The following is a 14,466-nucleotide window of genomic DNA, read 5'->3' on the forward strand; positions in this document are numbered from 1 at the left end:
GGTTGCCACCATTACATTTTGATGAACCCGATGTGAACACTTTTTCTGTATTATTTATGTATTGTTTCTTTAATATAGTTTACTATTTTCAAAATGAATTTATTATCTTCTTTTATTAGTTCTATTTCTAATTTTATTCAAAGTACTAATGATGTTCATTTTCATGCATGTGATGGTGACTTGGCTTTGCCTATGTCATTTTATGTCTTTGATCCCTCTTGTAAAAATTATTCTGTGTCAGAAGATATTTTGTTGTAAGAGGACGAAATCATTGATACTTTTCCTAATGTTACTCTACGATCTCTTCATTCCAATGCAACCTCTTCTAAAGGTGATGCATTAGTGACTGATGAATCTCATCTAACATCTGATCTCCCATAGGTGGATGTCAAGCAAGTTCCTTCAAATATTCTTTCTACAAGTTGTATAGAGTCTGTAAAAATTATTGTTGTCTCTGCTGCCCCTAGCAAACCCAAGAGACCAATCATTTGTGTGACTGTAGCTAGCCCTTCTCTAAAGAAGGTAGCTTTTATTCACGGTATTCCTTTTAAAAGTGACTCACCGAATCTTTTTTACGAGATTCAAATAGTCTAAGGCTCCTTCTTTATATAGGATGGTAGCCCATAATTATAATACTCATAGAAATAAGAAAAATGTGATCACTCAAATACTTCTTTACCACCTCCTCAACCAGATCTTCCTCAAGCACCCAAGCCTTTAGTTAAGAAACCTAGTGATTACGATCTTATTGAGAAACTTGGTGTTACTCCCGCAAAGATCTCACTTTGGGATTTGCTTTAGACTGCTCCAATTTATCAAGGTATGCTTCAGGAAGCTCTTTAGAAGATCTTATTGCCTTCTTCTACTAGGCCCTCAAATGTAAATTCATTGATGGATCATATTTGTGCAGATACACCAAATATTGCATTCTATCCACATGAACTCTCGCCTCCAAAACTAAGAAATCAAGCATATCCATTAATGATAATCATTTTTGTTAACGATGTCGGCATTAGACGAACTCTCATTGACACTGGCTCAGTACTCAACGTTTGTAGTCTAGACCTATTGCCAAAAATCAAAGTGGAATCAAATTCTCTTGTTGAATCTTCTATGTTCATTCATGGTTTTGATAATACTAGTTTAAAACCGCTTTGGGCATTGTTATTTTGCCTATAAAGATTGGGCCAGTTACTATTCCAACCCTAGTGTATGTTATGCTAGGACCTTTATTGTATAATCTTCTCTTAGGTGGACCTTGGATTCTCACTTTAGGAGTAGTAAGTTCTACCCTTCATGGTTCTATTAAGGTTGTTGCTAACAACTAGGTATTTACAATCAAGGTTGATCCTGACGCTTTACACTTATGTCAAATTGTGACAACTTGTCATGCCTTGTTTACACTTACCTTTCAAAACTATATTCCATATTTATCTTCTAATATGCCAACAACTATTCTCATGGACCCTCCTAAAGAGGAAACCATGAGAAGGTGGTCCCAAAAGAATATCCTCCTAAAGTAGAAAGTCCTAAGTCAACTCCTACACCTATCTCTTCTCCACTCGCATGAGTGCATGTTTATGCATACTGCGGCGACTATCTTTTTGTTGTTGGGTGCGCCCTTTGTGACTCTTATCAAAATTGATCTTATCCATAGTGGCCTCCCTCCATAGTGAGGTTGGTTCTACTTATCTTTTAGTAGTGGCTTTCATTTATAGCAAGGTTGGTTCTACTTATCTTTTGGTAGTGGCTTTCCTTCATAATAAGGTTGGTCCTACTTAGCTTTGATCAACTAGCATAACACAACTTGTTAGACTATGATCTGTATTTTTAATCATTACCATCTACATGATCACTAGCTACAAAGAAAGCTAGTGTCTATCTGACTTCTATGTGCATTCTTCCTTGAAGCAATTAATCCTTACATTCTTCTCTCCTTTTTAGAACTCCTCTATGTGTGGCTTCTTATATTTTGGGGACAACACATAGTATTGAGACAACCTTTTACATCGAGGTCTCTTTCACTTTGTTGACTCAAAACTTTTAGTTTGTTTGTTATGTGCTTTCACGTGTGTGCTATGCATGTTCTTGTCTGTATATATATATATATATGTTTAACATACTATAATATAGTCTTATTGGGAGTTTTTATTCTCTAACCTGTTTGTGGTGCATATTTATTTGTCTAATGCATTTGTTTTGTAGGTTTTCAGCTTGGGTTCATGCTTCCTTGGCTCGAAGATTTGTCTGCTTCTTCTACAATATCCTTTTGGCATCGTGATATTATTTTTTGTTTAGTAGATTTTCTTTAGCCTACATATTCATGTTAATTCATAAGCCCACTAAAGGGGGCAAAATGTAGAGTGGAAAATTGCGTACCCCTTTGCAATTCCACCTACAATTTTGTAGCTACTTTAGTGTCCATTCCCCTAGCATTCGAGTAGGCTCATTTCATCCCTTGCATCAACCTTTTCTTTCCCAGGATGCTTAGGACACCCTTTTCAGCAACTATCATTCAACTTCTATTTTTTATTAGCTATGTGTTTCTCTTGTTGCTTGTCATTTTTGAGTGTGATTCGTTTGGACACTAACATGCCATGTGAATGTCTGCATGATGCACATTCGTCCTATGACATCTTAATGTTCACATGTTGGTTTTGTGCGTTTCGACATTTGTCACCTATCTTGGTTGGTAGAAATGGCTTTAAATATTCTAGATGGCCTGCCAACCCTCTTTTCCCTTCTCTTCTCTCTTTTAAATCTATCTCTTTCATTCATACAATCTCTCTTGGTTCTCTCAAGAAATATCTCTTGTTCTCTTACTCTCTCTCTCTTGGTTCTACAAGCAATCTCTTTTATTCTATTGGCTCTCACAACTTTCTCTCACTCTCTTGCTTGCTACAATAGTCTCTCGTTTGTCACAACACTCTCAAACTCTCACAATAATCTTTTGCAACTCTCTTGGCTTTCTCAAGCCTCTTTGGTAATATCTATCTATCATTCTATCTATCTTGTCTTTGAGCATCTTGGGATTTATCACATCCCCTATCTATTTGATCATTTTATCATTCTATCTATTTATCTTTTTGATCTATCTATCTATCTAGTTGCCCGTGGAGGTGGAAACATTGAAGCAAGGGTTTGACTAAGGAAAACCCCTATACAACCTCGACAATCTTCTTCTTCTATATGTGTATAGGTTTCTTGAAGAGCATTCAAACACAAGAGGGTTTTCTTTTTCTTTATTTATTTTAGCTATATTCATTTCTAATTGTATTTTTCATCTAGTATTTGCTGCTACGTTTCTAACTCCTGGATTTTGCAAGTTAATCAAAACATAGAGTCTAAGCTTTTTAGTGTTTCTAAGTCTTTTATGTTCGCAATCTATAGGAGACTATAACACGTCGTGCAAACGCTTGTGCGCCACGCTTGTGTCCTTAACTGAGACACTCAAACTTAGACCGAATACTCTCTGTGTTTGTTCTTTCATTTTCTCTAGTTAGATATCTTCATCAATTTCACCAGTTAGAGATATCTAAATGTATGTTGTGAAATTGGCTCTCAAGGGAACATAGTTAGGGTCACTTGCACCATTACACTTCGGTGACTCTTCTTTTAGGACTTCTTCACTCTTTTGGCTTTCCTTTTTAGGGAACACGACAAAAGTAAAAGTTGTCACTGTGAAGGACAATGTTGGAATATAATTCTGAAACAACGGCGTAACTAAAGCCTGACCTACTGCTACTATTTGATATAAATGCATAGCGTCAGGGTCAACCTTGATTGTAACCATTTGATTATTTGCCACAAACTTCATCAAGCCATGAAGTGTGGAAGAAACAGCTCCCAAAGCATGACGTCGTCGTCTACTCAAGAGAAGATTGTAAGATAAAGGACCCGACATCACATGAACAAGAGTTGGAATGGTTACCAGTCCAACCTTCAACGACAAGATAACCGTTCCCAAAGCAGTCTTCCCACTATTATCGAAACCTCGAATGAACAAAGAAGTTGTTGCTAAGGCATTTGGATCAACCTTAATCTTCGACAATAGGTCCAAGCTACACACATTAAGAGTGCAACCTGTATCAACAAGGGTTCGTCTAATACCAACATTATTACCATGAACAATTATCATTAAGGGATTAGCCAAGTTCCTCACTTCTGGAGGTAGGAGTTCATGGGGATAGAACGTAATATTTGACGTATCCGCACGAATATGATCCATCAATGCATTTACATCTGTCGGTCTTGTAGAAGAAGGTAATATAATATTTTGCAAAGCTTCCTATAGCATACCTTGATACACACAAGCAATCTGAAGCAAATCCCATAGTGAGGTCTTAGTGGGAATAACTTTAAGTTGCTCGATGAGATCATAGTCACTAGGACACTTGACCACAGGGGAAGGTGCTTGAGGAAGACTTGGTTGAGAAGGTGGTAAAGACGGTTGTGGTTGATCAAGATGTTGTTTATTTCTTCTTGTATTATACGTATGAGCAATGGTATTGAAGGAAGGCTATCTAGATTGTATAAACTTAGTATACAAATTAGGAGCATCTCCCTTGAATGGTTTCCTACCAATTGTTTTGACATTCTTGGGGGAAGGACTACTTGCAATCACATAAATGCATGGTCTCTTAGGCCTTCTTGAGATTGTAGAGACAACAATAACATTCACAAACATTTCATCTTTCAATGAAGGGGAGATCAAAGACAAACTATCTTTTACATCTTCGTTAGAAGGAGATGCTTCTAAGAAGTCATCTAAGACCTCATCTAGCATATCAAAGTCATCCTTAGAAAATGCCTTGTCGAACACATCAAATTCTAAAAGGAAGATATTTGACATGAGGCATTCACGTCGGGTTCACCAAAAAATGTCGAGGGAATTTGTTACCTCTAAGAGGATGAATCTCAGAGAACTGTTTACCCTCTCGGGTGAATAACTTAAAGTACACAGATAAAGCATGTAATGCAGAATAATAATGCCATAGATATCAGGTCAAATATAAGAGATGTTATTCCATTCATAATCGTGTGTCACAAGTTACATTCGGAAGTATATAAAGATACCGAGGGGGTGCGAGTGCCAACCGTCACACCGCAACTGCCACCCCTCGGTTGCCAACTAATAATTACAACTTAATTAACTAATTTTATTTTCGTGTAAAATATTGTTGCCAACATCATCCCCCCCAAAAGAAAAGAAGTTGTCTCCAGACGACTTAAGACAAAATAGAGATGACATTAAACAGAACTGTTGACGCCAGTCGAGACCGTAACTCATACACCTGCTGCGTCTTCGCCTGGAAACCCTTTTCTGCTACCATCTGATGCTCAAGTGCGGATTTCACCATTATTGCTTCCTTCGACATCACAGTCTGCCTGTGCCTAAACCAAACTTGTCTGCAAAACACGCTTTTCAGTCTCAGCCTCCACCAACTGCTACTCAAATGATACTGTCTCCCTAGCCAATTTGTCCTCGATAGCCACCCGCGCTGCCCTCTCGACATCCAACACGCTTTTCAATCTCAGCCTCCACCAACTGCTACTCAAATGATATTGTCTCCCTAGCTAATTTGTCCTTGATAGCCACCCGCGCTACCCTCTCAGCATCCAACTCCTGGGTACGCTGAGCTAAGTCTCACGCTACTCATGACTCCAACTTGGTGGTCAGCTCCTCCCGAGCCCTCTATGCATCCACCAAGGCAACCTCACATCCAGCCGAGACATACTTCGAGTTCCTCAAAGCGTACCATTCATGCCTGGAGGTGGCCACAACCCTCTGTCACAAAGGCTACAAGACACCTCAAATCCTCCATCACACTCCCCAAAGGTTGATAACTAAACTGAATAACTCTCGGGTGCCGTATGACTTCGCGTTCTTGCAATGCCTTCCCTCAAACTCTGTTTGTTCGCAACCTCCAAATCCATCTCCCTCTACGGCTTATGGCTTCCCCGCCAATGCTTAGCTGCAGGCTTCTTTCTCACAGTATGGGACAACCCAACACTTATCGTGCCTTCTATGATGCCCTTCGCCAGACTCAAAAAGTGTATTGTAGCTCAAAAATAAACTGGGGGTCTGGGGGTAGTGCCCCCAGCGGGGTCGAGGGGCAATGCCCCTGCGGGGTCTGGGGTAGCGCCCCAGCGGGGTCGAGGGGCATCGTACCTTCAGATCCACACGAAAGTCCATGGCGCGCATCATTTTTATGATATTTTAAGATGTCAAAACCCTTCTTCTCCACTCTAATATTTTCAGCATCCTAGCTCCAGATGTCATCGAATGATTTTTCAATCTGGTCGTCGTCGTTTTTTTTTTCCACTATAATGTCCCCAATGGCACCTTGGCCATACAACCTCCCCGTACGGTCAACAACAACACTGACACCTCCAATCGTACGACTACCTTCCCATGCGGTCAACTCCCCTCTACTATACGGATCACCCCATACGGAATACACAACCAACCGTCTACCATACACACCATACGGGCCTCCTTCTGCACACCAAACGCTTAACTACCTCCTGGATGGTTGTGGCTGTGTCTGTGCACCGCTCCCTCCAGCACCGGTGGTGTGTCCTGCGTGGGTGACTGGAGGTACGGTGTTTTGCCTACTGTGTGTGGCAGCTACACCCGTACGGTTGTCCTCCCCTTCGCTCTCACCCACGCCCACTCCTGGCTCCCTTTGGTGATCCTCACTTCGTGGCGTAAGGGATAAGTTTCTAAACTGATCCCAAGTCTCTTGGACTAGATTCCTCCGTAACCTTGTTTCCTCCAGAAACTCTTCGTGGCTTCTCACCCTACGGTGTTCTGGCGACACGTAGAATTTTCCCTCGACTTCTACACCCTCCGTGACACCTCCTTGGTTCCCTTCGGGCCACCCTTCGGCAGGTCGTCCTTCGACAAGTTGCCTCAGCCTCCGTCTACGTTCTACTTGCTATTCCAGAATCAAGGCCCTCTACGCGACCTCCCACTCGTTCATTTCTGCTTTTTTATTTCTATCTTTATTTAATAAGTTGGGCATTAATTCCCATACATTTCCATAATTCACAACACAAAAACCAAAACACACCTTTATTAATTCATTTCATCAATACAACTCGTGTCAATATTATGACACCTTTATTTGAATATAGAATGTTCCTTTATCCCTATGGGATTCAGGGTTCAATTCCTTCTTGGCCTCGTGCCATCCTGCTCCGCTTCCTGACGGCTTCTTTCTTCGTACTGTTGAAGGATTTGTTGGCGTCGCTCTTTCTGGGCAATCTCCTCCAGGCGAGCTTGTTGTGCCAACGATGCCTGTGCAAGCAACCGGGGAGGTGGTTCATCAACCAATTTACTGTCGGGCTAACCTCCAGCGCTGTCCATAGGACACTTGGTGGGATTTCCGCTTCTGTGGCCTCTCGTCAGACATAGGTCTCGATGGCTACCTGGAGTTGAATTGAAAATTCCCTCGTCGCAGTGTCTTCTCCGTTGTAGAGCTCTATTTGCGCGTCGTTGGCCTCTGGGTTTATCTCACCAACGGGTAGGTCCATCGTGTCTGTGCGCCATCCGCGTCTTCCGTTCTCGAGTATGTCTAGGCAGCGGCACCAAATGTTTACCCTCTCGGGTGAATAACTTAAAGTACACAAATAAAGCACGTAATGCAGAATAATAATGCCATAGATATCAGGTCAAATATAAGAGATGTTATTCCATTCATAATTGTGTGTCACAAATTACATTCAGAAGTATATAAAGATACCGAGGGGGTGCGAGCACTAACCTTCGCACCGCCACTGCCACCCCTCGGTTGCCAACTAATAATTACAACTTAATTAACTAGTTTTATTTTTGTGTACAATATTGCCGCCAACAAGAACAAACTATCCGCCGCTACCTCACTTAAACTGGCGCTAAGGTTGAGCAAGGGGATAAAAATACAATAATAAAATAACCACTAAATTAAACTATGAAACAACAAAATATTGAAACATATAATAGAGTGATGAGGATTCTAACTATTATGGAAATACCCAAACAGGAAGTAGATTATACAAAAGGGCCCACTCGGTCTTGGGTCCCGGATGCTAGCGTGCCGCAGGGACGTCTACACACCGCGTTGTCGTTTGCACGAACAAAGACTTGCAAATGCACCAGAAATGTTCCAAAATCCATCCCTTAGCTGCACAGAACCTGTTCATCACTTGCGCACACAGAGACACGAGAAAATGTTGGGACTATATAGGGGTTTGCCTCAGTCAAACCCTCGCTTTGGTGTTCCCACTGCCATAGACAACCAAATAGACAGATTGGATAATAAGATAATTGTAATAGAAACTAACCTCACTTAACGAAAGAAAACCCTTACTACATATAATTTAATGATAAATGAATAATGATTAATGCAATAGAAACAAGCCCCGCTTAATGGAGGAAAAACCTTATTGCAAGATATATGATAAATAATAGATTAAATGGACCTAGGCAATAGAAACATTCAAAGATGCAACAATGCAAAGTATGCAATGCTAATGATACAAGATAAGAGATAAGACAGAAGACAAAGCGTTCCAGCCAAACCCTTCTCTTGAGATAGGAGCTTGATGAAGCTCGAGGTAAACTACTTGTAAAACGGTAGCCAAGAGATCATGATTAGAGGCAAAGTGTAAGAGCCAAAAGCCAAGAGCTTGAGAGAGTAGTTTTCTTCGCAATAGTGTCGAGAGCTTGCAATGAACAAAATGATGAGATTTTAATGCAATGAATAGGTGGGAATAATCGTTATGAATGCACTCAAGCGAAGGGGCATGCATTCAAAAAAATACTGATGTGGGATACGCAACTCCAAATTCGGGAATTTGTGCATTGCACTTCCGACTACACCAAGATAGTCCCAAATGAGCTCTAAGGGCAATTGGGGACACTTTGTCTTTTAGGCCCATGATGTCAAAGCAGTGAAATCTCGATCATGAACTTTGTCATAAATGCATTGGACACAATACATAAGTGTCATAAATGCATCGAGTAATATTTAGAAGGCTACAATTATTAGCTATAAGTGAGACTTATTCTTCTCATATTTCTTGAAGACAAAAACCCTCTAGAAATACTAGTTTCAAGGATAAATAACATCCTAATTGGGTTGGTGATTTCATCTTGAAGTCACAACTAAGTTGTAAGTGAAGATTTCTACTTTGTTGTTGAAGAATAATATTTTTGTGTTTTGATTTACTAAAGAGTTTGGTGTTGTTTGTTTGGGATTTCAATGACTTTTGGAGAACTTGGGAGAGGTTTCACTAGGAGCCACACCACTCTTAATTGTAGTTGTATCTCCTCACTTGTGTAGGCTGTACCACTTGTTGCAGTTTTGTATTTTCAATTTCTATGATATGCATCATTTGGGCATGTTTCTATGATTGCATTCTTCAAAAAATGCAGCTTTTGAAGGAGTTATTTCCTATTTGACGTTATGCCATACCTCATTCTAGGCCTGTTGGGCATGTGATATCTTATGCTTGTCACTACCCATTTGTAGAATGTGTGTGCAAGTTTGATGGTGTCTAGGCCATCCCTCACCACTCACCCTTTTTGGCATTGGAGAAAAATGATTTATGATGTGTTGTTGGTGTTTTCCTAGGTCCATCCAAACAATGTACTAGCACTGTGTGTTATATTTCAGACATATACATGTCTAAAACTATTCACTAGTCTAATATAAAAAGCATTCTGGCATTTGGATGTGTTTGGTAGTAATTTGGAGTGCCTTATCAATTATTATTTTAGTTTTAAGTGTGTTTCCTTCATTTTGGTGTTGTATCAACATATAGTGATGTTTGCAATATATTTCAATTTGTATTAGACTTGATTTGATAGTGTTATCAAAAGTCCAATGGTGTGACCAAATTTGAATTAGTTTTCAAGTATAATCTCTTGAAATATATTTGAATTGGTTTAATTTAGCTATAATGGAAGTGGTTTTCTACGCTTGTATTTTTCAAGCTAATTTGTATTATTACAACAAATTGTTCATATAATTAGAATATTATATCAACTTGCTTCAACAATGTATTTCGTGATCATGTTAATTTATAATGCATTTGTATCTATATTGACCGGATGGTATTATTATCTTATATGCATTTTATATTGTAACATTGGATGGTTTACTACCAATCCCTATAGCATATCATTCAACCTATTTGAACATAGAACAAGTTTTCTTTATCAACCATTTTGGTTTCAGTCAAGCTTAAACATTCTGATTATGGCATGCAATTCGTCGAAGAGGTGTTGAAAAGGATGACTCTATCGTTTGCATGTCATTTTGCAGTCTATTGAAAAGATGTTGATAAGTTGACTTAGTCGCCTACGTATTTTGGTCGGCTTACTGTCATTTCACTCCATAAGTACATTTATTTAGAACAGTTGTGTGGTTGAAAACACTATATGCTCTCAACTTTGTCACTTAATTGCATATATATTTTCTATATTACAAATAAAGAAAAAACAAATTGTAGTTAAGTTGTATTGTTACCAAAACTATATGATAAATCCATAGTTGAGAGTTTGTTCACCTATAATATCTAACTTTCACCTTCAAAAGCTATTATACATTTTTAATCTCCCATAGACAAGATAATAACAGTTATAAACATTGATTTTAAAAGGTAATATAAAATTTGATTTTAGTTCTTTCGGATTTGACTGTAAAAAAGCTAGAGAGTCAAATCCAGAAGAACGAAAAACAAATCACTATGGACTGTGGAAGTTTCATGAATTTAATTAATATAAAATTATTTTCCAAAACATTCCAGCATTCCATCACATGCCTTAGGTACAAACTTTTCGACTCAAAAAGACGTACTGGATTCCGTCCTTGCCTTTACACATTGCACGGCTCATTGTCAGGTTCCCCATTACCATAAATTTCTGTATAGCTCGCTCGCCAATATTCAGGGTATTGCATATAAAATGTATGGGAAGATACAGTGGGTTATTTACTTACCCATGAACTGTACGTCAGACAGTAAATGTAACCGGCTGTTTCAAGACAGGTCATAGGTTTGAGTCATGAAGAATCATCTTTGGTGGCCGAGTATTTAACAATTAAGTAATGTACAAGAAGCATCAGAAAATTCTCATTCATTTTTTTTGCAAAATTTCGGTAATATAAAAAAGGAAACATAACAATGTAATTCATAACTATAATTTATGGATTCATATGTACATGTAATAAAGAATCGAAGTGTCTACAAAATTTGCAGCTCTTAACTACTCCTTTCCGTATTATATAAAACATTAGATGATCTCAATGGCTGGTTTCAGAAGAGAATGAGGAATTAAACGTACATTATCAACCCAACGGCTACTCTAAGAATCTTGTTTCAGTTATATTTATCATTTACTTCCAGACGATGTCACCCATAAATTTTAGTGCTGGAACACCCCTAATCTCAACATCAACTAATGGTGCTTGGATTAACTGGAGATCAGAAAGATTCGGATCCTTCTGGATCATATCGATTGCCCTTGATTGGTCCTGCATCAGAACATATCAACTTTTCAATAGATCTCTACAAACATGCAGCTGCAATTTGTTCGATAGGGAAATATTACACTGAAATTCAATTCTTATTTTATTTTCATACATGCTTGAGAGAATCTACAAATAAAATTTGTGTTCTGTCCCAAGAGCCTTGATTATGCAAGATAAACTAGGCACAACTGCAACAAATATGAAATAAGCTTTCATGTGTATAGTATGGCAAGTACTAAATAATGAGAAATATGTTGTAAGAGATTGGGAAAACAAAAATAATGACAAAATAATCCAGTAAGAAATACATTATAAGAAAGTTTGACGTTATTAGCATAAAAGATGGTCAGGGGATATGCGACATTAATAGTCCATTGATTACAATTTGGTGGCCAATCTAGGAGGGTGAATGATCAGTTACAAAAATTAATACAAATTCCCATTACCAGTTTTCTTACTCGTAATAGCTTGTTCTTTTCATTGCAATTGAGTAGAACCCCTAAAGTGAGTTAGATTCAGATATTTAACGGCACCTCTGCGGTCACCTTTTGTTCATTATGCGCATGCCTTAGATGAACAAAGTCAAACTCATGAGGAATTCTTGATATGATATCATGAAGTAGTTATTTAACCATGTCCTCATAATTCTGGCATTTTCTGCCATATTTCTGGCTGAAATTAGAATGTTTCATCTGTAACAATTGTGATTGATACAGAAATCACAATTGTGAAACATGCTTTTCCTATCGATACAGAAGCTTTTCCTAGTAGCTTCCTCACATTGTTTGTTGATATTTCCCCATTTGTTTCCACACTCTTTGACGCAAGTTCCTTCAGATGAACTCAGTTTTCATGGTCCAACATCATCATCTTTCATATAGTCTTGTGTTGGACCATTACAAGATTATCAAATGACTATCCTTTTCAAAAGTTCATCAAAACACCACTCCTGTATACATGCTGGGCCTGGTGTGCACCCAATCAGTACACAATTTAATTTTCCCTGGCCTTTACCTTCCTGCCCTTTTTCTTGGATGAAACTATCCCCTTGCTGATAAACTTATAAGGCACTGAGGGGTGGGGAGGCATGGGGGGTGAATCAGTGCAAGCAAAAACTTAACAAATTTGATAACTACTTTCACCAACTTGAAAATCAATAAGCATGCAAGAAATATAACAACAAAAACAAACATCCAACAAAGCATACAAACCATAACACAATGATTTTTCACGTGGAAAACCAACTGGGAAAAACCACGGTGGGAATTAGTACCCACAAGGATTTTCTAACTGCAGTATAGAAATCTGACCGGTTAAGGTCATACAACCACCCTGTTAGGGGCACACCCGGTTAAGAGCTATACAATAAGGCCTGTTAGGACTCAGCCCTGTTAGGAGCTACCCACATTGCTGGGATTTACAAACACAAGCTAATGTGTCACCTGGTTAGAGGATTTCACCTTCGGACCTGCTAGGATCCTGCCGCACCCTGTTAGGAGTGACCTTGTTAGAGGATTTTCTTGCTGCAACTGTTAGGAAGACAAGAAGTTCAACTGATCTGAAGTTAGCACCTCTGTGCCTAATTAGATCTGCTTCTGCTTAGCTTATATCACCGACTAGACATCAATACCTAACTTCTCCTTCAACCGCACGATCAAATTCTCACTCTTGATACCTGATATTATACAACTTACATCTCCTTATAAAGAACTCTGTTAAGTCGGTTAAGAACCTTGGAACAATTCCCTAGGTTCATTGAATCTAGTCACTTTTTATATTTTCCCGCTCATTACACTTTTCTCTTTGTTGACAAAACAATTCATAACTCAAAAACATTTCAATAAGTCTACCGGTTACCGATCAAACTAACTCTGCTATATTGGTTCTCTATTCTTCCTGACTGTGATTGGCAAATCCATCATAACTCGCTCAATACACCGAATTTACTGATGCGGTTTGGAACATAGTGTAATGTTCCCTGTTGGGGATTGGATTATTTGGCGTTCAAGTCCTGCAAACACGTTAGTATACAAACAATATGAAAGATAATTAAACATAAATATTTATTTGTGCGATTATACAAGAAAGAATGCTATACGTTATTCTACATTTTTAACAAATAATGCTAACTAAATTTATTGTTATCTATAAAAAAAAGATACATACTCAGTTGGACCTTACCTGGATTGACCCAACCCTCTATTGAGAAATATTTCCCAGTTAGGAGCAACCCAGGATGTCGTCCTCCTAAGGTCTCTATTTGGGATCTCTATTAATGAGTGAAATCATTAATGTTCTCAAAGCTGGCAGAGATCCCACCCCTGCTCAAACTTCTCTATCTCTAACATATGCATATGGTTAACCTCTACAATATATATATTGTCTCTAAGAGATTCCCTATGAATCTCTCTCTGGATTCCTCTGTAATGTCCCCTACTTGGTTCAAGACAGTTTTAACCATAATTAATCGATTTCCAATATATTTATAACTTAACTAAATCGATTAAGAGACAAAACTATCTCTTCCTAAATGGCTCTTATTCTGTCCTAGGTTATACTTCCTTAACTGTCAAGAAGGTTTTAGGAAGGGGATCTTCTTATCTTCCTGAAAGAAATAGCAGAGTTCGTACAGTTTGAATCTCTGGCTGATCGTATTGGTGACAAAATGTAGGCTTCCCGTGTTACTTTCTCCCCCCCCTTTTCCACAATTGCTGGGGTATTTATCCCATCCATCGTGGATGGAGAGTTGTGCATTTCCAGCCACGTCTATTGGTGGCAGCAACCCCTTGGAAAGGTCGCTGCCCTCCCTTAACCTACATCATGACCTTTCGGAAAAAAATAATAACAACAATCACACCCCTTCTAATGATCGCTTAACATTCATTAATCATTTAGTTAGTATCCAATATAATTCGCAATACTTGATCGGTCAATTAGTTATTATAAT

The 14,466-nt window shown here is 38.6% G+C and overlaps 1 protein-coding gene across 1 annotated transcript in view; it reads right to left on the reverse strand.

The window, feature by feature from the left end:
• Positions 1 to 11,110: 11,110 nt before the first annotated feature.
• The window catches only part of LOC131036649 (ATPase GET3B), a 155,745-nt gene continuing 152,389 nt past the window's right edge, over positions 11,111 to 14,466 (reverse strand). The window contains exon 11 of the mRNA XM_057968585.2: positions 11,111 to 11,522. Within this exon, the coding sequence (XP_057824568.1) occupies positions 11,385 to 11,522 (138 nt within the window). The 3' untranslated portion in view covers positions 11,111 to 11,384. The remainder of the gene's footprint in view (positions 11,523 to 14,466) is intronic.

The sequence above is a fragment of the Cryptomeria japonica genome, chromosome 1, assembly GCF_030272615.1.
Source record: "Cryptomeria japonica chromosome 1, Sugi_1.0, whole genome shotgun sequence".
Lineage (NCBI taxonomy): Eukaryota > Viridiplantae > Streptophyta > Pinopsida > Cupressales > Cupressaceae > Cryptomeria > Cryptomeria japonica.